The sequence below is a fragment of the Odocoileus virginianus genome, chromosome 5, assembly GCF_023699985.2.
Source record: "Odocoileus virginianus isolate 20LAN1187 ecotype Illinois chromosome 5, Ovbor_1.2, whole genome shotgun sequence".
Classification (NCBI taxonomy): domain Eukaryota; kingdom Metazoa; phylum Chordata; class Mammalia; order Artiodactyla; family Cervidae; genus Odocoileus; species Odocoileus virginianus.
In genome coordinates this window covers 82,878,144-82,901,850 of record NC_069678.1, presented here as the reverse complement: position 1 = coordinate 82,901,850, position 23,707 = coordinate 82,878,144, and the positions used below count along the sequence as shown (strand labels likewise).

The 23,707-nt window shown below is 48.8% G+C and overlaps 1 protein-coding gene across 3 annotated transcripts in view; it reads left to right on the top strand.

The window, feature by feature from the left end:
• The first annotated feature begins 1,647 nt into the window (after positions 1-1,647).
• KDM4A (lysine demethylase 4A) overlaps positions 1,648-23,707 on the top strand; it is a 39,928-nt gene continuing 17,868 nt past the window's right edge. The window contains exons 1-11 of one of the 3 annotated variants that reach the window (XM_020914704.2): positions 1,648-1,779; positions 4,045-4,221; positions 4,861-5,036; positions 7,402-7,516; positions 8,906-9,099; positions 11,159-11,208; positions 11,929-12,032; positions 12,418-12,555; positions 13,251-13,501; positions 14,192-14,391; positions 15,296-15,672. In XM_020914704.2, the coding sequence (XP_020770363.2) occupies positions 4,084-4,221; positions 4,861-5,036; positions 7,402-7,516; positions 8,906-9,099; positions 11,159-11,208; positions 11,929-12,032; positions 12,418-12,555; positions 13,251-13,501; positions 14,192-14,391; positions 15,296-15,672 (1,743 nt within the window). In that variant the 5' untranslated portion in view covers positions 1,648-1,779; positions 4,045-4,083. Of the gene's footprint in view, positions 1,877-1,990; positions 2,073-4,044; positions 4,222-4,860; positions 5,037-7,401; positions 7,517-8,905; positions 9,100-11,158; positions 11,209-11,928; positions 12,033-12,417; positions 12,556-13,250; positions 13,502-14,191; positions 14,392-15,295; positions 15,673-23,707 lie in introns of those variants that run through there. The other 2 variants (XM_020914705.2, XM_020914706.2) reach the window with 2 other exon arrangements.

The following is a 23,707-nucleotide window of genomic DNA, read 5'->3' as shown; positions in this document are numbered from 1 at the left end:
CAACATTGAAGAGAGTGGTGGGTGATTTTCCTTGTTATGTAGGTTGGATTCTTCAGACTTTTAGCAGTTTTCTGAGCTAACCAATATAATCTGTTATCTAACACAGTAGGTCAAGACAGAAAACCTTTATAACTGTTGTGAAAGGCTATTAGTTGCCTACTCAAAAGTCATTCCCTTGTCTTTTTTGAGAAATAACTGCTTTTTTAGGGATAGGGTGGGGGGGGGAGGACATGACCAGCCCCAGGGTGTGTGTGTGTGTGCGCGCGCGTGTGTGTTAGTTGCTTAGTCGTGTCCAACTCTTTGCAACCCCATAGACTGCACCCCACGCCCCTTCCTCCATCCATTGGATCCTCCAGGCAAGAACAATGAAGTAGGTTGCCATTTCCTTCTCCAAAAGGAACTATAGAAATACAGAAAGAAAGTGAAGTTGCTCAGTCGCCTCTGATTCTTTGCTACCCCGTAGACTGCAGCCCACCAGGCTCCCTCATCCATGGAATTTTCCAGGCAAGAGTACTTGAGTGGGTTGCTATCTCCTCCACAGCCCCAGGGTATAAATCACAATTGCTTTACGTCCATTCCATTCTACCTAATACTATCCTTTTTGCCAACATAAACTAACTCTCATCTTTACAGTAATCCTGCAAGGCACGTATTATCTTTTCCTTTAGTACTGATGTGGAAACCCAACCTCTGAGGAGTGACTAGTTTTGAACACAGATCTGACTTCACAGCTCTTTTCAGTGCACCACAGACCTACTCATCTGGGGGCAATTTTGTACATCTTAATAACTCAGGTTGCAAGTATTCTACTTTTCTATTTGATCTATCATAGTGTCCTGGCTGCTTCCTTCCCCATCACCCCTGACAATGTGGGGCTCCTTAGGGCGACTCACGACCCCTCAGGAACAGTTCCTAATGACTTCCAGGAATCCTCCTCACCCTCCACAAGGGTGTCTAATGACTTCCAGCATCTTCTCCCTCCACCCCAAGAGCTGCTCCTAATGACCCCCAAATCCCTGCTCACTGAGGAACAGCTTTTGAATGACCCTAAGGACATCCGCCCCCAGGACTTGTCCTAATGACCCTCAGAGCTCCTTTCCCCTTAGGAACGGCTCCTTTCAAGAAAAGTCCCGGTTTGCCGGCAAGTGAGGGGGTTCCCAAGACCCCTAATTCGCGTTTTAAAAACCGAGACAGCACTGCGCAAACTGGGACAGGCTGGTCACCTAATCGGGAACTCTTTGACCTCAGAAGCTACTCCTAAGGGACCGGAGCGCACTTTTACTCCAGATAAGGGTTATACTCACCCCGCAAAAGACTGTACCCACCCTTTAGAAACATCCTACAACGGCCTCATTAGCGCCTTTACTCTGGCCAACGATCTCATTTCTAGGCACTCAACTAACTGTCTCAGTCCAGACGAGCTGCGGGCAGCCAGAAGCCCGCCTTCGATTGGCCGGCTCTGCGCCTCAGCCGAGGTGCTCAGTGGCCGCAGTCCCGGTGGTACTACTTTTCCTCCTGGCAACAGCCCGAGTCGGCTCTCATAGGTGGAACAGATTGAGACGCCTGGACTTTGGGGCGGCCTCACAGCGCTTTCATTGGCGGGTTGAATGCTTATCGCGGCCCCCGGGTTGGCTGACTTTGTGGAGCACTATGCGGCTGCGCAGAGATCGACTTTCGAGGAGGCGGAGTCTCGTCTTTCGCCGGCTGGAAAAGCTGGGTGATCGGCTAGTAGCGACAGCAGAAGTCAAGCCTTAGCCCTGTCGGGGCAGTGGGCTTTAAGTAAGAACTACAGGGTTTTTGAATCCTTCAGATTTGTTGCTTCTGTAGCCTTGACCGTGATCGCCGGTGGGGGAGGGGTGGAGAGCGGCCTTCTGAGGTGAGTGATAGGCATAGCTTTCGACTACTGGAAGCAGGAGCTTCTAAAATGAGTCCTGAGATTGGCCCTTTCCAATCTCTTTTGGCCAATGGGCGTCGGGAAGGGTGGGCGGGTCTACTGGGCCTTATTTTCTCTTCCTGCGGCCCGGTCTCACTCGCCTAGGCGGCGGGGCCGGGAGGCCCCGGGCGTATACTCGGTGAGCTTCGGGCACCTTGGGAGCGCGGGGGCTATCTTGGGAGCGATACCTGCGGGATCGGATGCAAGGGGAGGGAGCGGGAGTTTGAGATAGTTAGTAATAGCTGCCTTTACTGAGTTGGTAAGTACCAGGCCTAGTGCTTAGCGTTTCGCTTGCATCATCTGAGTTAATCACAGCAACCCTGCAGGGCAAGGAGGTTGGGACCCCATTTTACAGGAGGAGTAACTGAGACTCGGGCAATTTACACAGCCAAGGTCACACAGCTAATAAAAGGTAGAGACTAGATCTGTATTCAGAGTTGTTTTAACTCTGGGGCAGTGCTCTTTTAAACCACAAGGCTTTGTTGCTGGGTGGGGGAAGGAAGGTGTCAAGGAACAGGAGCTTTCCCGAGGGAATAGGTTGAGGGAAGGGGATCCTAGAGTAGAAGAAAGGGAATGAGCAGTTGATGTAAGAAAGAGCAAGGAAATCAGTTGTTCAACAGTTAAGAGTGTGTACTCTGTCGTGCATTGTTCTAGGTTTTGGGCGTACAAAGATAAATAAGGCCAGAGGCAAATGAAGCCTCTTGTGGGCTTTGAGAGGCTTTGGGATGGGGCCTAACACTGTGTTCACATGATTTATATGTTTTTGTAAAATTTGCAAAAGTTAGATATTTTGTATTCTTTTCTTAGAAAAGAGGTCTTCAAGATTGCATAAAACTTTATACTTGGATCTGCCCTTGTAAAGGGCTTAGATTAAGTGGAGATTATGATGTAGGCAGCACTGAGAAATGGAGCACTGGGAATGCATTGCGGGACTTCGGGTAAATTTCCTGGTATTTAAAACAGGGATTACAGTATACCTGCCGTGCAGTTTGTCCAGGTGCATAAAAACACCAGGCCAAGAACTCACTGTATTTGGTGAAATGGAAGCTGGAGAGATGCAGGTACTGGGACTTGTCTTCTCTCCTACCTTAGACAGTTCTGCTCCATGCCGTCTTCCTAGTCTTTCACTAGATTGTTGGTAGGTTGGAGGAGTTTTCTCCTTTCTGATCTCTCCAGCTCTCAAGGGGAACTCTTAGAGCTGAACTGCCATGACTTTGGGGCCGAGATTTGGGGGAATTGAGTAAAGAAAAGGACGTAAGTTTTTTGCTTCTAAACTGACTGTTTTTAGCTGGTATGCTTGGTTCTGACTCAGTTGAAACAGTCTATTGTGTTACCAGGCAGTGGGGATGCACCCACTTAGCCGAAGGCCTCATCTAAAAACAAAGTAGTATTTATTTCACCTACAGTCTGTTATGAAGTTTGCCCTGTACTGCCAGTTTATTGCCTGTTTTAATTTTGTTCTTTGAGTTCTGGGTACAGTGCAATTGAACTAGTCTCTACCTTGATTTCGTGCAACTGTGTTGAAACTGCATTTAGGTGTGGCTGTGAGAACAATTTCACTTAAAGGTTTTAAAAATCATAGCTCTGGCTACTAATATCAGGATGCTTTTTAGCCCTTTAATTTTGTAGTCTTGAAGCTAAGTAACTTTTCTTAAGAATCTAGAATCCTGTTTGAAATCTGTGCCTTAGAAGGAAGCCCATAGATAGATTTTTATTTTAAAAAAATCGGGTTGTAGTATATTAAGTTTAATACTTAGAATTAATTAGCCAAGTATGAACAAGGGAGCAGCTGGAAGAAAGATGGGCAGGGCAGCTGCTTTGTCAGATGGGACCAACAACCAAATAATTAGTTTCCCTTTTTTAGTTGAGGCAATGTCTCCATTAAATGAGGTTTGAATCCATGCAATTTTGATACATCAGAATCATTTAAGCAGAACCTTTTCTATTCATTTATCTTACTTATTTAAATAACCTGCCCTGGGCAGATTCCAGGTGTGAGGTCTTGGTGCTGCAAACTTTCTTCCTCTTTCACTGTTTTCAGCACTGACATTCCCAGCATTCAGTCTTAATTACATTTTGTGTAATTTTATGCTCTTAATGTATGTCTTCAGATCCCTGCCTGACCAAAGTTACCTCAAAAAGGAGGAAAGATGGCTTCTGAATCTGAAACCTTGAATCCCAGTGCTCGAATAATGACCTTCTACCCGACTATGGAGGAGTTCCGAAACTTCAGTCGTTACATTGCTTATATTGAATCCCAAGGAGCTCATCGGGCTGGACTGGCTAAGGTGAGGGGTGGAGGCCTTTTCGACTGAGGGCGGCCGTAAGATTTTTCCTAAATGGAGCCTTGAAGAACAGTTTTACTGAAAGGCAGGTGGGGTGGTAGTTGAATATTTGCTGTCCTATTTACAAGTTAATTCCTTTCGTTAACATCTGAAACATCTCTTTTTTTAGGTTAGAGGAGAGCTGTTGGGAATCTTTAAAAGGAAGGGAAAGAGCCAGTGTCCCAAGGGCCAGCTGCTGCGGTGCTTCCATCTCTTGGTGGAGAGGGTGTTTTCATCAATCCAACTTCTCTCTTTCTCGGTTTCCCTCTCGTTCCGCACTCTGATAGTAATTTGGCTTCCCATATGGACTTTCTGTTAGATTGAGAGAAAATCAACTCTTCATCCTCCTCTCTCGGTGCCCAGATAATATTCTGAGGCTGAGAATGAATGAATATTCCTTACTTTAGGTCATTGTGTCTAGGCAGCTAGTTGGTGGCAGAACTGGATCAGGGCTAGCATGACAGTGTGACTTTTGCCGTGTTTGAGTGAACATGGTTAAATCCACATGATTTTCTAGTAAAATCAGCTGTTGGCCTGCACACTTCCTGGACTCTGATCAGCTTGCCAGGTTTCTGATCTCTTTGTTCCTTGTCTTCCCTACAGGTTGTTCCTCCAAAGGAGTGGAAGCCACGAGCCTCCTATGATGATATTGATGACCTGGTTATTCCAGCCCCCATCCAGCAGCTGGTGACAGGGCAGTCTGGCCTCTTTACTCAGTACAACATACAGAAGAAAGCCATGACTGTGCGAGAGTTCCGCAAGATAGCCAACAGTGATAAGTGAGTGAAGCACGTTCCTTTTAGCATAGGGACCTTACATTTCGTGCACAGAGTGGTCTTCAAGACTGCTGCCATCCTACTGAAGTCCCCTTTGCCCAGCTCCTGCTTCTCTCTGTCTCCCTTGCTGTTCTTTGCACAGAAACATTTCTCTTCTGAGTACACAGTCACAGTCTAAACTCGTCTATGTTTTTACATAGAGTAGTCCCGTTGCTTTTCCTTCAGAGGTAGGACTTAATTTGCAAGGTTGCAAAGGGGAAACTTGGAGTTGGTTCAGAGGCGCTTTGGCCAGATGTATCGATAACACCCACTTACCAAAAAGTGGCCTCAGTAGTGTAAGTTAATCTCTTCCTTCTGGGTCCTTCTGTCTTTAATCATGTCAAACTCCTCACCACCCATTCAGATGCTATCTTATTTTTTCTGTGACATTAACCAAAGGTGGGTAAACTAACAAGCTGTTTGCTGTTTTCTGTCACTCCATGATCATTGGTACATTCTTGTCTCTGTTGGAAGCGTCTTTATTCAGGTCCACTGTTATCCATCGTTTTTCTGTGCTGTTTTTATTAATTTCGCTCTCATTTGACCTCACATTTACAGAGAATGAATTGTGCGTTCCCCTTGTTGGACTCTGACTTATCCTCTTGCTTGAATCTTCTCCTTTCCCTTGTGTCTCTTCATTTTGAGGCTCCATAAGGGGTTCGTCCCTTCCCCACTCCCTCGCTTTTTCTCCTGAGTCCTTTTAGGCCCGCACACGGCTTGGTTTCAGCCAGTCAGATGTATTGTGCCTCCGGCTCCGGCTTGGCCATGGAGGAGCCCGGGGAGAGCCTCAGCTCGCCAGGCTTCACACTTAGAGCGCTTTGTTATCTCACATCAGGTCCCACTCCTGCTCCATCTGTGCTCTGCCTCTTTTCCTTGGACTTATCACAGTTCTGAATGTGGGCTTCCAATTTTCTTGGCAGCCTAACTCTTAAAGCATCTCCCTTGCTGGCCAACCTGCTGTCTAATTAGAGAATCTGTGTAAAGGCCTGTTGGAGCAGCGTGCCGTGCTCTGCAGATATGAGCCTGTGTCGTCCTTCATGCCTGCTTCCTAGCCCTGCACCGGGCCAGGCACACTTGCTTTGTTCCCGGGGTCTCATTCAGTCCCCGCCTGTCCCCTTGGTCTTCCAGTCTCATCTCATCAACAGATGGTAGGGCTTGCCTTTCAGGATATCTGTTTTCAAATCAGTCTTGTGTCTTTTCTCTTCATCTGAAATACAACCAGTTCTTACTGTTGATTTCTGTTTGCATGATCAGCCAGCTTTAAGAAAACCCAGTAGGTAAAAACCTAAATTTATAAAGCAGATCAGCTGGAAGTAGAGTTATTTGTATTTAAAGGGATCTTGAGAGTTCTAAACTTCATTAGGTTGATGTCAAAATGTAAGGCAGCATTTAAAGTAAGATTTTTCTTAACCCTCCATTTAACCTCATTATCTCCATACAATTTCAGTTTGGTCTTCCATTCCTTATCATATATATATATTTTTGCCAAGTTATACTATGCATTTTCAAATACTTATTAGGTTTACATGTTACTCTTTAAATTGTGTAATAGTTTTTAAGTGGTTTGAATTTTTAAAAAGTTTATTTTGGAGTAAGTTTTCAGTATGTGATTTTATTGAGCTAAAGAATATAGATTTTTTAACAGTATTATGTGGAGATATATATGGATAGATAGGGTGTGTGTGTGTGTTTGAGCATATGTATATACTTGTATTTTGCTCAATGGAACATTTGATATGCAAAAACCTGTTTTTATGTTTTTAGGACTATTTTATATTTTTATTAAACTATTTTGTTTTCAGGCATGCTTATTTGTTGGATGTTAGCCATACTGCATAGGATGGTGGGAATGCAGCAGTGACAATTCAAGTGAGCCCTCTTGGAGACACTTCCTTAGAGTGCAGGGAAGTGACCGCTGTTCCAGGGCCTCACCTCTCCATGTGTGGGCGGGTTTTGGTTGTCTGTGGATCCACAGGGATTTGCAGTTCTTGATTCTCACAAATTTGTAAGCCTATTTTCCCCCTGGGTGGCCAGGCCACTCCTGAGTGGAGCAGGGTGTAGTTTTAGTAGGGCCTTTTAAAAGAGTGGAGGATAGCATTCTTAAGGAAGATGGGCTTACATCTTGGTGTATGTTACCTTCCTTGGGCCTGGTACCCACAGAAGGGAGGTTGAGGGAGTTAGTGGAACCTTGAAGGCCAATGTTATATCTTGTTCATTTGAAATGTCTTGCTATCCCTGGAACAGGGGATTGTGTCTTGTGCTATTTATAATGCCTGATGAATTTAGTCTCTTATGAGTGGCTAACCCTTTTTTTTTCCACTTTTGAAAGGTACTGTACCCCACGCTATAGTGAATTTGAAGAGCTTGAACGAAAATACTGGAAAAATCTCACGTTCAATCCCCCAATCTATGGTGCAGATGTGAATGGCACTCTCTATGAAAAGGTGAAAGTCACTGGAATCTCTTTGCAGTGTTTTTGCAGTTTTGTAATTTGATACCATTTTCATCTGCCCAGCATGCAATAGACACCTAGAAGTTGTTTGTGTGTTGTTTTTTTTTTTTTACTATTTTCTTTATTTGGCTGCATAAGTCTTAGTTGTGTCTCACAGGATCTTCATTCTTGGTGGTGGCACGCAGGATCTTTAGTCGTGGCATGTGGGATCTAGTTCCCTGACCAGGAATTGAACCTGGGCCCCCTGCATTGGGAGAACTGATTCTTAACCACTGGATTGCCAGAGAAGTTCCCCTAAAAGCTGTATTGCTGAATGGGTGTTTGCACAAAAGAGTGGTCTACCACCAACTGATGGGCTGTGCTCACTTAATCAGGGGTAGTTTTGCACATGACTGAATTTTATTTCTCCCACTCTACATGTGAATTGGATGATACTGTGTTCTTTTCAGGGGCCATTAGAATAGTCTGTGGGTGGTAGCTCTGATGAGTTCTAGAGAGGGTGGGATCACAGTAAATGAAATGTTGAGGAGGGCAATGTGGTTTCTGTGAAAAAAAGATCACTGACTAATATAATGAAAGGGGTATATATTTAAGAAAAGAAACATTTAGATTTTGAGAATCTTCCAACAAGATTCTGTAGAAAAAGCTGTTTTTAACGAATTGCATTGGCTTAGGATATAGTGGTTTTGGACATGGAGAACAGCCTTACATGTGGTGCAAAAAAGAGCTGTTTGGGACTGTTTTAGGATGATCTGAAAAATCTGTAGAGTGTTACAGGGATTATCACTCAGATTATTGTTTTTGTAAATTAGTGGAAGGAATGCGTTTAAAAAGTGGATTCCAATTTTGCTGTTGATGACCGCTTTTTTTGGGTGATGGGAAGTGAAGCTTGTAGGCATAAATCCAGAGCGTCTTTACAGGAGGTGGGCTTCTTTATGACCTTTGTAACTCAGCGTTTCACTGTAGACTTTTTACTGAAGAAACTGCCCAGTGGAAATAAGGGCTAGGCAAGTCACAAATTAGTATAGTTAATTCCCATGCTTTGTATTTGTTGTGATTTGCGAGGTCTTTCCTCTGAGCTAAGTTTATTTGGCTTCTGTTCAAACTCTTCGTCTTGGGTTTAGAACAGGTGGCTGTCACCTCCCTTTTTTCCTCTTTCACTTACTAGTGTTCACTGTTGTTTTGCTCTTTGTGGGGGGGTATAGTGGCATCAATTCCCGTGGCAGCTCTGAACAGCAAGTGAGCGATGCTGTGGTCTGTATGTCCACACAGTTTCAGCAGCCTGCCAAATCTTTGTTAAAAGTGACAGCTCACCTGTGACCTGCTCTGCGACTGGTGGGTTCAGAGCCTCAGTTTATATTCAATCTGACATCCCCCGCAGCATGTAGATGAGTGGAACATTGGCCGGCTGAGAACCATCCTGGACCTGGTGGAAAAGGAGAGTGGGATCACCATCGAGGGTGTGAATACCCCGTACCTGTACTTCGGCATGTGGAAGACATCCTTCGCCTGGCACACGGAAGACATGGACCTGTACAGCATCAATTACCTGCACTTCGGGGAGCCCAAGTCCTGGTAAAGTCGGCCTGCAGTTGGCACCGGGGCTGGTGCACATGGACCACCTTGGGATCGAGATAAAATGCAGACACTGGTCTGGCAGGCTCGGGGCGGGACTGGTGTGGTACGTTTTCTTCCGGCTTTGAAGCAGCAAGGTGCTGTTAGAGCGCTGGGGCTCTCCTTGCCCTTGAAGCAGCAGGTTTTAGAGGGCAGGGCAGCTAGTCCCATCACGTGGAAACGGACGGTGGCTGAGTCACCCAGAGTTGCGGGGGCTCTCCTAAGCTCTCCCACTGCTGTCTGATTTCTTTTTCTGAACAGGCCTGAGGCATTTCTTAGAGGCAGACTCCAAGACTGGAGTCGCTCCTTCAGACGATAGAAAGCTTTCTTTTCCTCATGGAAAAAATATTTGGTGAGCAGCAGTGTGTGCCTAACCCACGAGGGGGCATGGGGTCACTTGGCATCCGCTCCCTGCTGTTCACTGCAGCCGCAGTGTGGCTGGGGAGGCAGATTCGCCCTCTCGTCTGCCTGCTCCCACCCATCCATCTCAGCGTGTCAGCGAAGGTGCTGCCTTCAACAGAGCATAAGACCGATGAGGCGCTCACCCTTGCACAGATAAGAGACTGATCAGGAGAGAGAAAGTGGGAGAAAAGCTGTGCTGGGGAACAGTGGGTGCAGTAGGTCCACACAGGAAGGCACATGAACGCTGGGCTAGAGAAGGCTCCCCTGGAAGAAGTGATGGCCGAGCTGAGGCCTTGCACACGAGGATGTGGCTGGGTGGGGTGGTGGTGGGTTAGGAGGGGGGACAGGGAATTGTGTCTGGGTGTTTTTAGAAACACGTGCAAAGACTTGGGGGTGAACGCAGTGTGTTGAGTAACTAGAGGAAGGAAGTCCTTTGTGCTTTGGGTGCTGATTATGAGGATGGAGGTGCGAGGAAGCTGGAGGGGACACTGACCAGGTCTTGGGGAGTCACGGAAGCTGTGTCTGTCTCCATTCCTTTTCCAGCCTCTTCAGCCACATCCTGTCCCAGGGGTTTTCTTTTGTTCATCAGATGCCTTTCCAGTTTCCAGTCTTGGGGTGGGGAACCCTTTTGAGCCAGTGATTACCCCCCGACTACTGACCCAGTTCCTTAGAGGCTAGACTTCTATCTAGAGTCAGTAAATTTTGTGTCTTCCCCACGTTTACCCTGAAGTTCCTGAAACTAGACTTCGATACTACATACTCTCTTTAGGTCACCTGAAGGAGTTCCTCCAGAGATGTGTATTCAGGGTTGCCTGATGGATCCCAGAGCCCTTTAGGTGATAGACAGTTTCCTCATCTGTTTTGTTTCATAACAAAACTATTTGGGATGGGAAGGTTTTGTTGTTGTGGAATCGTCTTTAGAACGCATTATAAAGGTAAAATAGACTTACTGTGAGTTCCTGAATATGAAGTTTTAACAGTTTTGCAAAAGTTTTAAATAGTCTTCTATGTGTTCTTTAGTTTTTCCTTTTGTTTCTTAATGAAGGGCAATCCTATGGTGTCTGGATACCCACAGTGTTGGAGGCGTGAGTGGCTACTGGATAATCAGTGCACTGTTGAGGAGACGAAGGGAAATGGGCTCTTCAGCAGATGGGGGCCAGGTCTCTGGTACCTAATCCATCGTCACCTTGTTGCCCATTTTTCTCTCTCTATCCCATCCCAGTTAAGCCTTTCAGGCTCTGCCAGGAGCACTTTAATGCCATCCTCCTCCTCTCTCTCTCTCTCTTTATTTTTTTTGTTTTAAGTTTTATTGCATGAATAACATTATAAAGGAGAGCAACGTTGAGTGTGTGCCATAAATCCTGGTTCATGGTAACTATCGAATAAACGTCTTGTTAATGAATTTAAAAGATAAAAATCGCTTGCCCTTCAGTGTGGGTTCCCCACTCCAGTGCCCAGACAGTCTAATACTTCATTTCTCCAGATCCCTTTCTAGTTCTTGTGGTCGGGAAGTTGAAAAGTCTGATATTTCGAGCTGTTCTGAGAGTGGGCACGAGCCCTTGGGCCCCTTCCCGGGCCAGCCCTTGGCTCAGTGGCCACTGCTTCTATGTGCTTGCAGGTACTCCGTCCCGCCCGAGCACGGAAAACGGCTGGAGCGCCTGGCCAAAGGTACGGTGTTCACTCCGTGGGCTGGGTCAGACCTGCCAGGGAGCTGCGCTCATGGCTCTCAGATGTCCACTTTCAGTGGTCCTTTCTTAGGCCCACATGTGGGGGGAGAGCCAGACTGCCAGTTTGGGTATGTCTTAGAGTAGCTGAAGTCAAAGCCTTTCCCCACTTGGTCCTGGGAAGGGGCTTAGTAAGTGTTAGACTGTCTTTGCCTCAGTTTCATCATGCATGGGTTTGTTTGACCAGGGATAGTGTACTGGTCACCTTGGGTCTGGTTCTTTTGCCAGAACCCCAGTTGGTCAAGTCAAAGTTGAATTTCATGCTTTGGTTCTTGTAAGTGGACTCTAGTAGATTTGTATCTCTAGAGAGACTGTTTCACAAGCACTTGTCATGTGTACTGTAGATGTATTACTAACAAATGATTGAGGGTCCTGGTGAATGGAGAAAGGCTTTAAGTAGTTTTAAAACTCTTTATGGGAACAGAGGCTGCCAGGGCAGTCCCCCAAGCAGGATTTGATGACCCATGTAACAGCTTACACCGGGGACAGCCCAGAGGCTCATCATAAAACGCTAGGCCTGGCCTGGAGCTAGAACAATCTGTGGCGATCACCTTGGTGATTCATCCTCCTTACATTTAGATGAGATGCACTGTGTGAAGTGACTCCAGGGTTACAGAGCCAGTGTGGAACCGTGTATTAACTGTACCCGTTTTCAATTAAACAGGCTTTTTCCCAGGCAGTGCTCAAAGCTGTGAGGCTTTTCTCCGCCATAAGATGACCTTGATTTCTCCTTTAATGCTGAAGAAATATGGAATTCCCTTTGACAAGGTGAGCGGATTGCGCACACAGCAGTCCTTGGCTTACATGGAAACCACTCTTTCTGGCGTGTATTTCACAGGGAGCTTTATTCTACTTGCTCCTCTGTACCAGGTGTGGGCCAGGACTAATCTGTGTCACCTTTTGAACTCAATGCATTAAAGGTGGGCGCTGCCTTCCTGCTGCCAGAGGAGGGTCAAGCCCCCTTGAACAGCGTTAATCCAGAGGAGTCATTACCTACAGTCATGGTGTCTGATGTGCGGGGACTTTGCATGTCACGGAAGACACTAAGACCCCGGTGGCTTTGTGACCTGTCCCTGGTCACTCAGAGGTGGCTGAGCTGGAGCCCAGCATTCCTGCCCTTTACTTCAACTGCTTCCTGTTTGCTCTTGTTCAGGTGACTCAGGAAGCTGGAGAATTTATGATCACTTTCCCTTACGGCTACCATGCTGGCTTTAACCATGGCTTCAACTGTGCCGAGTCCACCAACTTTGCCACCCGGCGATGGATCGAGTATGGCAAACAAGCTGTGCTGGTAAGTCCACTGTTTTCCTTCATAATAACTGTGTCTAGAGACAACTGATTGAGCCAGCCAGCCTTCTTAGATAAACTGGCTGGCGTTTCTTTGAGCTGCTGGAATTGAGAAACAGAGTGGCAAGCAATGTGCAAAAGTGCCAGCATCTTTTGTTCACGAAGGATGTTTAAAAACTGGTTCAGATTTGAGTTGTATAAAACGAGGTTTCCGTGCTTGAGTTAGTTGGGCATTAACACTGCACCCACACACACAGGGCTGTTTCCTGCTCTAGCCGCTCTGGGTGTTTGCTGTCGAGGAGAAATCTGATGGGCTTCCCTTTTACTTTAAGGAAGCAGCAAGGCTGGACATTTGGCCAGCAGCAGACTTGCTGCCGAGATCCTGGCCTGAATAGATGGCAGAGGGAAGGTGGACGTTGAGCATCCAGGGTCTGATGCTGAGCCTTGTCTCTTAACTGTTCTCCACGCACCCTGGCTAGCATCCCAGTTGACTCACCCCAGTGCCACGCGTCCTTTTTCGCCTTGCTTCCTTTCATGTGTGAAGGCTCTGCGTGGACATGATGCCCTCAGCCTGTGAACCCAAACAGTTCAGCCTGAAACTGTTCTCTTCTTTCCATTTGGAGGGAGGAAGTGGGAGAAGGGGGGTGGGGGGAGCAGGGGAAGGGTCTCACCTGGAACCCCTCTGGTGCCTTGCGACAGTGCTCCTGCAGGAAGGACATGGTGAAGATCTCCATGGACGTGTTTGTGAGGAAGTTCCAGCCAGAAAAGTACAAGCTCTGGAAAGCTGGGAAGGACAGCACCGTCATCGACCACACTCTGCCCACGCCAGAAGCGGCCGAGTTTCTTAAGGAGAGTGAACTGGCCCTGAGAGCCCAGAAGGAGGAGGAGTGCCCAGAGGAGGAGGACACGGAGGGGGTGGAGGATGGAGAGGAGGGCGACCTGAAGAGGAGGTAACCCTGTGGCCCTTGGGCCCAGCTGCCTGGGTGGGCTGGGGGGTGAGGGGAATGTCTGGTAGGTCCCGTCACCTGTCCAGGGGCTGCTTCCGAGCGGGGTGTTTGAGCACCGCTGAGGGAAGGTGGTTCTTGGTGCAGGCTCCAGAATCCTCAAGTCTTCAGACCCTTCCTCACAGCTGCACGTGGAGGTGATGGCACCTCTCCTCGGGCGTAGTCACCTGGAGGGAGGCGCATGTTTCTGTGGGGGTGTGGCTCCCTCAGCCAGAGAAGCCCGCCTTTTTGCCGTCGCTTGAGGGCTTTTTATAAAGGAGAGAGTGGTGCAGGGAATGAGGCTGATGAGGGCAAGGGGCAGCGTCAGTGTCTCAGCCAGAGGACCTGTCCTCAGCGGTTTCCCCCCCGGGGCTGCGTGGGGAAGAGAGGAGCGTTCATGGGGGTACCTGTTCTATGCAGGTGTTCTGCGCATGCTCAGCACAGCTTTTCCCGAGTCTCACGTCAGCGCTGTGAGGTGGGGCGGCGACGTCCCTAATTGCACTTGACGGAACAGGCTCAGGGCTGTGAAGTCCCCGGTCTCGGGCGGCTCCAGAGTGTGAAGCAGGCTCTGGCGGTTCCTGTCAGGTTGCATGGGGATGTGTTTGTGTAAGCAGACATACACACCGGCTCTTAAAAAGTGTGCCCTCCTCCTTGCAGCCTGGCCAAGCACCGGATCGGGACAAAGAGGCACCGCATTTGTCTTGAAATCCCTCAGGAGGTGAGTCAGAGCGAGCTCTTCCCCAAGGAGGAGCTGGTCTCCGGACAGTACGACATGGTGGAGTGCCAGGCCGCCCTCGCTCCCGTGAGGCCCACCCACAGCTCCGTGCGCCAGGTTGAGGACAGCCTCAGCTTCCCAGGTGAGCTGGTCACGGTGCTTTCCCCCCGCAGCCTTAACCCGTTGCGTTCTGTGTTGGACGCCACGTCACTGCAGGGTCGCAGGCACGACACGAGGGAGGCGGGCCTGTGAGCAGATGGTGACTGGAGTGTGGGAAGCGCTTTGGGTGGGGACACCCAGGGTCACGGAGGAACGTGGGGGAAGGCCCACAGCTGTTCAGGGAGCTGGCAGTGGTATCCTGTGATCTGAGCAGGGGGCGGGAAGGGTAGGAGACAGGTGTGTCACGGGAGCTGCCGCCTGAGACATGGGATGAGACAGCGTGCGGGCTGCCTTCCTGCCGTCTGAGAGCTTGCTCACTGGGGGCCCGAGGGGCCGTTGGTATTTCAGGCAGGGATGGTGTGGTCCAGCACCGTGTTTGAAAGCCTTCCCGTGGACGGTTATCAAGGGTAGATTTATTTGGAAGGCGCTTGTGTCAGCCTCGGGTCAGGCCCGGCTTGGGGGACCGCTGCGTGGACAGGATTCCTCCGGGGTGTGCTGAGAGCCGTCGGCCCTGTGGGCCCAGCTTCTTCCGTGGAGCAGACTTCCTGGCCCGGCTCGCTGGGTCTCTGCTGAGCTGAGGAGACTTCTGGGGAAAGGACAGCTGCCGGGTGCTGTGTGCGGGCTGTGCTCCCACCTCCTATGTCGCAGTCTTATTTAAGAACCCTGGCAGGAGGTGGTAGCGTCCTCACATCACAGAGGAGGAAACCGGAGGCCCAGAGAGGCTAAGCAGCTTGCCCTAGATCGCATAGGGACCCCGTTATGGTGGAGCCAGAGAGTTGGAAACCAGGCCTTCCTTGCCGCCCACGTCCTTTGGTCTGTGTCCCTCTCTTGGGGTTGAGCCGCGCAGGAGGGAGTGGGCTCCGTCCAACGTGACTTGTGTGTTTCAGATTATTCTGACTCCACCGAAGTCAAATTTGAAGAGCTTAAAAATGTCAAGCTGGAAGAGGAGGACGAGGACGAGGAAGAGGAGCATGAAGCAGCCGCCTTGGACCTTTCTGTGAACCCAGCTTCTCTCGGGGGACGCCTCATCTTCTCAGGCTCCAAAAAGAAATCGTCTTCCAGCTTGGGCTCCGGTTCTTCACAGGATTCTGTCTCTTCCGATTCCGAAACCAGTGAGCCTCTGTCCTGCCGAGCCCAGGGGCAGACAGGTGTCCTCACGGTGCACAGCTATGCCAAAGGGGACGGCAGGGTCACCTCGGGAGAGCCGTGCGCCAGGAAGAAAGGGGGCACCACCCGGAGCATCAGTGAGAGGGAACTGGACGAGGTACGGGTGCTGGGGTGGGCCACTGGGGGTGGGCTCCTGCAGGGTCCCCGACGGCAGGAGGAGGCCCTCAGGATGGACCTCCAGCCTGCAGTTGTGTCACGCAAAAGCCAGGTGGCATTGGGTCACTTTAGCTTGTTCTTTGCTGGGAGGGTTTTATTTTCCCCCCTGTTATCTCTATGTGACTGTTGCTCCAAAGAATGGCTTTGTGGCTTCCCTGGCCACCCATAGTGGATCTTCAGTTGAGTGGGGCACATGCTCTGACCCTCCTGGCCTTAGGGGTGCAGGGTTAGAGCAGCGGTGTTTGCAGTCTGGTGTTCGAGGGTTGGAATGACGTGGCCTCTCTTACCCTGGGCTGCCCTGGGAGTTTTCCGGCCCCTCCCCGTGTTCATCCTCCCCCTCCTGGTACGACACTGCTGACAGCATCCTTTGGAGACCAGGATGAATCCCAGAGCCATCAACAGGGACGTGTTTGCTCAGGCTTCCTCCCAGAACACGCTGTTGCCAGAAGCTATGTTTTCTGTTTGTTCTGGGTAGAAAGGCACTTGGTGGGTCTGCGTGGGGTGTAGCAGGGCCACGCGGGGTACAGCCTGGCCCAGGCCTGCCCGGTGACCTCTCTCCCCAGCCTCACAGCCTGTGGTGAAGTTGCAGCTGGGCTGAGCAAGCACAGAGAAGCTCTCCTCGATTCCCTGTTCTCTTCACCTTTGGAAAATTTGTCTTTTAGAAGTTTTTGTTTGCTTTTTTAAAAACCTTTTTATTTTGTTTTGGAGTATAGCCGTATAACAGCCTCGTGATAGTTTTAGTTGGACAGCAGAGCGACTCAGCCATACATACATGTGTATCCGTTCTCCTCCGAAGTTTTTATTCCGAAGCATCGTTAAAGTATGCACAAACAGAATACTGTCAGGAGCCCCCTATGTGCACGCATTACCCCGATGCGTGCACATTATCTCTGTGTATTAACATTTGATGTGCTGGCTTTATCTTTTCTCTGCCTGAAGTACTAATGCTTTGTCCATATTCAAATTCTCTTAATTTTTCGGCAGTGCCTTTCTGTGGTTGGTTTGCCCCCTTGTCTTTAACACCCATATGATTTTTCTTTCTGTTCTTTCTGCATCTTAGGCTCAGATTCTGTAGATGCTGTTTCTCCATGTGAAGTCCCCCTTCCCTCACGTGTGGTGCGGTCTGGTGAGCCAGTGACCCCTGTGTTTCCTTCCCTGCTTCCCCATCGCCTCTGACCCCCTTTCCCTGCCCTCCTGTGGTCACTTCCACAGGCGAGGGCTCTTCCACTTGGAAAGCAGAGCCCTGTCTACTCCTCGTGGCAGCATCCCAGTCGTCCTTCACAAAGTTCTGTGTACTCTTGAGCATCTTGCTGTTTCTGCAGGCCACGCTGTCCTTGTGCACTATCCTCCTGACGTGCAACCGCAGAAGCTGCTAACAATAGCAGGGACGTACTAGATAGTAAATACATTACAGTATTGAGGCTATATGTTAATATATATATATAATTATTAATTGTGTATTATTAATCTGACAATGAGCCAGGTTTTTTCTAGGGTTGGTTGGTTTTTTTCCTAGATCATAGCGGGGCAGTAAATAAATAACAGCCTTTTTTTTCCCCCCTCCCAAATTAGGAACCCATAAAGTTATGGATACAGGACGTGGGCATATGGAGCTCAGAATGTCACTTTGTCACCAGTTAAAATGGTTGAGGAGAGTGTTTCTGACCCGTGGCCAAGTAGCCCTGATGCTTGTTTACCCTCAGCTAGACAGATGACCCGTCTGGTCACAGGCAGCCTTGGATCGCTCAGGCCCCCTCACAGAAGCAGAGTGTCTCCCACTCTGTCCTTCCGCGTGTTGTACACACAGGCAGCAGTGCGTTCCCTCTGTAAGAGGCAGATCCCAGCGAAGCCAAAGCTAGGACTCCTCCCGTGGAAACATTCTGGGAGAGGAGGCTTCTCTCTTAACACGCCTCTCTGTGTGACCCCTGCTCCAAAACCACGTGGTTCCTTTTTGCTTGTGTGTGGGCCTCTCAGCTGCAGCCTGAATACCTTTTCTCCGCTAGTCACCTGCCACCTCTCCTGCCTCCCCCCTTGATGTGCTAGCGTCTTTGAACTACTTCAGAGTCACTGATACACCTTGGCTGCTTGACCTCTTCTTTGCTTTACTCGGTAGTGGTTTGTGTGCCTGCTCTGGGCTAGGATGGTACCTTCAAAGGAGCTCGTCGTCGAGGCTAGCAGACAGATTGGAGCAGGGAGTTCTAGTCCCTGGTGATCTGCATTGCAGCACACGTGGTGGAAGTGTTAGCAGCTCCGCCTGGGGTTGGGGTAAGGGGTCCGAGGGACGGCAGGAGGTGAAGGTTAGCAAGAGCGTGAATCTGGTGGAGGAGAGGGTTCTCTTTGGAGCTGGGGCTCATGCCAGCGTCAGAGCAGATTGGGGTCCACAGAGGTTTTGTTGATCTCAGGCATATAGGACGAGAGGGCCTTGGGAGTTGTGAGTGGAGGGTGTCAGGAGGTGTCCTAGACCTCTGCCTGTTCTCTGAAACTCTGACTTCAGAGACAGAGCGAGGGGGCAGTGAAAGTTTACCTGACGTGTGTTTTTGGAGAGTGAAGATTTCTGTAACATGTCTTTTTTGATGCACAAAGATACATATGGAGTAATACAGCAAACCATAAATACTCGTCACCATCACTGGGATCTAACAGTTAATATTTTGCCACATATGCTTCATCTGTCCCTTTAATTTCCTGAAGTATTTTATAGCAAATCATGACATGGATGTCATGTAATTTCCTTCCTGCTTCAGTGTGTATCTCTGAAAAATATGGGTGTGTTTTAATCACCATGCTGTTATTATACCTAACAAAATTACACAAGTTTTCTAGCATCATCTAAAACTCAGTTCACAATCAGTTTCCCCAGTAGTCTAAAGAAAATGTATTTGACAGTAGGTTTGTTTGAATTGAGATTTAATTAGTCTTACACCTGACATTTGTTTATTATGTCTCTTAATTCTGCCTTGATCTAGGGCTGTGCCCTTCTGACCCCCTATCGCTGACTCAAGAAACTCTGTCAGTTATTCTTTGGACTGTCCGGTGAAGTATTTTTTTTTAGCTTTGCATTGATGTTTCGGGAGATCATTTTGGAAGCAATATTAAGGTTTTTTCGGGAAGAAGGAGGCAAAATTAGAAACAGCAGACATTCTCTTGAAGGTAGAATTATGGATGATTTTCACTTCATGCATTTATAAATTGTTTGAATACTTTTTATGAATACCATGTTATTTTTAAATACTTGAGGACAGGAGGGAAAAAAAGGTTTGCAGTAGGGAAGTCAGTTTGAAACCTGCTTCTTAATCTGAGAGGTGGTGAGGATCTGAGCTGTGTGGTAGGGGTTGGGGTCTGGGGCCACTACTTGGAAGGTAGGAGTGGGAGGGCGCCATGGGGTGACCTGGAATGCTGACTTGTGTTACAGGATGGACAGGGGTATGTTGGTGGCGGGTGAAAGTCACAGGAAAAGTGAAGGGGAATTTGAGTGTGGCTCGAGACATGAGTTCAGTCTGGGGCATGCTAAGTGCCACCTGCTCGTGAGGCAGGCTGTGGAGATGTGTATACACACATCCGCGATGGGTAGCTTTGGGAATCCGCTCCACCTGGAGGGTGTCGGCGGGTGTGGACAGCTCCCCGGTGGGGCGTGTGGAGCAGTTTTCACAGTGTAGGTAGAGGTGGCAGGCCTGGGAAGGAGAAAAACAATGAGAAGAGAGAGCCAGAGGTTTGGAGAACTAGGAGAGGGTCATTGTGCAGCGCCAGGGGGGAGAGCAGGGAAGACGGTGGCAGCAGGCGGAATGGGCCTGTGTTGAAGAGGGGGTGATGGGAGATAATGGGGGGGCTCTGAGAGGAGCGAATGCTGTGGTTTCCAGCAGAGGCAGGAGACAAGGGGATGGCTGCAAGAGGGTTTTTTATTGTGGTGATATATGCATGACATAAAATGCTATTCTACTGTTTCTTAGCGCCTCACCCCACTGTCCCACTGTCCCACTGCACCCGGCTTTGGAGGGGGGAAGAGGCCATCGTCCGTCCTGTAACAGTCCCCTGCTTATGGGGGCACAGCTCTTTTCACAAGCCACCAGTCCTGGGAGCCTTCTGTTGCTTCCCAGCTGCTTCCCTGCCTCCTTTAGTCCCTCTAGCACCTTGCTCCTTGTCGGTGACGCTGGGTCTTGGTCTCAGTGCGGTTGTCCCAGGCTGGTGAAGGTGCACCTTTAGGAACCAGGCCCTGGGCCGCCTTAAGCCTCCCTTCTTGAGGCATCGACGTGGTCCCCAGGGCTTAGCCCAGGAGCCTCTGTAAACAGGGGTGGAATGAAGGGAAGTATAGCTCCAGTTAGAAACTGACACGAGGGCTGATTTCCCTGGGCAGAATGGCGGACTGACAGTCAAGGCTTGGGCAGAAGCTGAGACACTCTGCCCATCCCTGGAGAGGTCTAAGAGCATCATGTCTATATTTGGAAACAGCTGGGTTTTGAAGAACACCCTGGTGGGCTCCCTCCCCACGCTTTAAGTATCCCTCAAGGTGTTATCTGGACCACTTGCCGTTCAGTTTATGTGCCTCCGTCTTGTGTCAGGAGCCTTGGTGAAAGGGCCCCGGTGACTGACTGCTGAAGCCCCACTGCCTGAGTCTTTGCACAGTGATGAGCCTGCTGCAGAAGTTCTTGTCAGTTCAGGCTGCTTTGAAAAAGTGAGTTCCCTGAAGAAGGAGAGAGAACACTTGGTTCTTCTCTGCACAGAACCAGCCCCATCAGGAGCATTGACCTTGACCTGGCTGCTCATGTGAAGGGGGTAACAGAACTCAGGGAGCCTGGAGCTCTAGTTCTCTTCCTGGCTTGCTCTCCCACCCTGTCCTCACCAAGAGCTCCGGGCACAGTGCTCTTCACCTGCTCTTATTACTGGGTTGCCACCGACCCTGGCTCATGTGGTTAATTGGTGGAAACAGGGTTTGAGTCCAGTTCTTTCTGTTAAATCCTGCAGGCGTTTAGAAATTGGAGTGCATAGGAGGGAAAGGCAGGACCAGGAGGAGTACTTAGCCAGAAGAGATGAAAATGTGGAAGGATGTTCAGTATGGATAGTTCCGACTGCTTTGGTCAGAGGCAGAGTGATGGTAGCAGGAAGGGCAGTTTTAGACTCTGGCTGGGTCATAAGCCCCTTGAGGTTAGAGGTCACATCTCACCATCTCTGCATCGCCCAGCAATAGGCATGGTCCTCTGGGCGCATCTACTGGGTGTGCAGTAGGCACTTTGGTTAAAGAGGGGTGGACAGAGGCAGCCTCCTTTCCCCAAGCAACATTCTGGTGTTCTTGGTCCAGACCCCTTTGCCTCCTCCAGGAGTGAATGAGAGGCGTTTTGCTTGCCTGTGAAATAATTAATCTCCACCTCCTATCCCCATGTGCATTTTCTGTTGCTGCTTTACCAAGGGACACAAATTTAGCATCTTAACTCGAATTTACCTTCTTCTGGTTCTTCAGTTCAGAAGTCTGAAACGGGCCTCAAGGTGCTAAAGACAAGATGTCAGCAGGGCTCTGTACCTTCCTGGGGGGCGTCCATTTCCTTGCCTTTTCCAGCTTCCACAGGGCGTCCGTATTGCTTGGCCATGACCCTTTCTTTCCACCTTTGAAGGCAGCAACATCTGGCCAAGTCACATCACTTTGACCGTGACCTCTGCTACCTTCTTCCGTTGTTAAGCAGCATTTGAATACATTGGGCCCACCCAGACAATCCAGGATGATGGTCATCTGATTAGCAATCTAACAGTTCTTTGTCCTGTTAATCTACCTTATTCACAGGGATTCGGACTGTGCATCTTTGGGGGGACAAGCTTTTTCACTAGTAAAACCATACTCTAAGCTCCTTTCTTAAAATACAATAGAAGGAAATTTCCTTCTCAGCTGTCATCTCATTCCTTCTTTTAATCTTCTCAAAAATTGTGTGATGACATTGGCTCCCTAGTTCCTTATTGTGTATCTACTGGTGTTTATCTCTAAAACAGTCCCGGCACCTCCCGGTTGCTGAGCCCCTTGGCCACTGCTCTTCTGTAGTCTGGACTGTGGATTTCCTCCTGGAGGAAACCCCCCCTCTCCCCAGCATCTCCTTTCTTCCCTGCTCTGGAAGGCATGGTCTCCAGTCAGTATATCTTCCACTGATCATCTCATTCACTTCACCGTTTAAATTCTGAGCCTGATGTCCAGGATTCCCAAGTCCATAGCTCTTGCTCTGACTTCCTTTCTGAACTCCCAGGCTGAATTTCTTATTGCCCCCTGGGTATTTCCAAACAAAGGACCCACAGACGGGGGTTGTGTGTGCCATACGCAGCGGTTTAACTTGGCTTGTTACCACTCCCCCCCTCGTCCACAGGAACCCTCTTAGTCTCTCACCTTGGTCACCCAGGAGACCTAGGCCAGAAATCCCCACCACCTCTGCCCCCTTCTTCTCACACCTGTACTTCCTGGCCTTTGCCACAACTCACTTTTGGGGCTGTTGTCTAAGGAGTCTTCGTAGTAAGAAGATTATGGAGGAGCAGGAATCAAATAATGGAACTTTATTTTTAATCTTAATCCTTTCACAGTCTGTTTTAAGGTGTGTATAAGTACATTAGTGTATATAACTCATCAGTAAGTATACACACATTGGGGTGCATATCCCTATATTTTTTATTTTCATGATTACGCTATCAAATAAATTTGGTGGATATTTCCAGTTTGTTGAGCCGAAGAATCTGCTCCTTACGTGACCTCTTACTCATTTAAAAAATGTAAATCAGAAGCAGGGCCCTTGTGGTCAGAATGGAGGTGGACCTGGAGCCTTAAGCTGTTCACTCTAATGGCGGCTTTCATGGCACCTTCTTGATGTACATTTTGGAAGGCACTGCTTTAGACTGCTGATGTAGTTCTGGTCTGATGAAGTCTGTGATAGTCTTCGTTTAATTTCTCCACATCATCGCATGCCGCTATGAGCATCACTGCTTGTGTTGAGCTAGGGAACACCCTAGGGGTCATGTTTTTTCCACACCTACCTTCCCCCAGCAGGCCTTTGGACTCAGTAGGTCTTGGTAAATATTTGTTAAATGAGTGGGCAAATAGACACTCAATTTATGTTTGAAAGAGTGGGCTCTGTGCTGTGACCTGCTCAGCATTTGGTTTTTCTTGACATTTTCAAGTGTGACTCCTATGTCCTGGGGCTCTGTGTAGTGGCACGTGGAGTCTGCAGGTCCAGTGTCCCTTCTCCGAGGGGGCACTGCAATGCTACCCCTTTCTCTGCAGCACTCTAAAGCGCTGGTTTCTGTCACAGTTGCAGAGTGGTCCTTTTCCAGGCCTCAGTTCCTCGTTCAATAGATTTTGCCGTAACCCATGTCTTCTAAAGTCAGTACAACCAAGTTTTAAACATGTCGATTAGAAGGAAACTCTGATGTGGTATTACTGATTCAGTCCTTACACCTTAAACCTACTCACATTTGCTCTGACATTATGTAAATGCAACATTAAATCAGCCTTTCTCTCTGCAGTCAGGCCACAGTTTCAGAGGCATTCTCTGTCCTGGATGGTGTTCTCTGGAGAAGAGGAACAGATAGTGTCAGCTAGAGCTGAGGTCTTGAAGGTGCAGGGGAAGTGGCCTGTTTTCTTTTTAATGGGTCAGCTACTCCTCTCTCCTTTGCATGTGCTCGGGCCTTTCAAACTTAGATGGCCCAGGTGCCCAGCACTTGATAACAGCTGCTGCTGGCCTTCTGGTCCAAGGAAAGGAACTTGGCTGGGCTCTCAGACACGGCCTCTTGTCAGTGAGCTTAAGGGAGGGGAGCGGCTGTTAAGAGCTGGAGCAGATTTGTTTAGGTACATTTGTTTCAGCCTGTTTCTGAGACCCACACTTACTAAAGCAAAAATGGTTTACACAATCCTGGTTTAGGCTGATTTGCATGACACTTGTCACTGTAGCTTTTTTTAAGACAGGTGTTTTCCATGTTTGGTTTTATATTTATTTCTTTGAGAGTCTCTGCCCTGC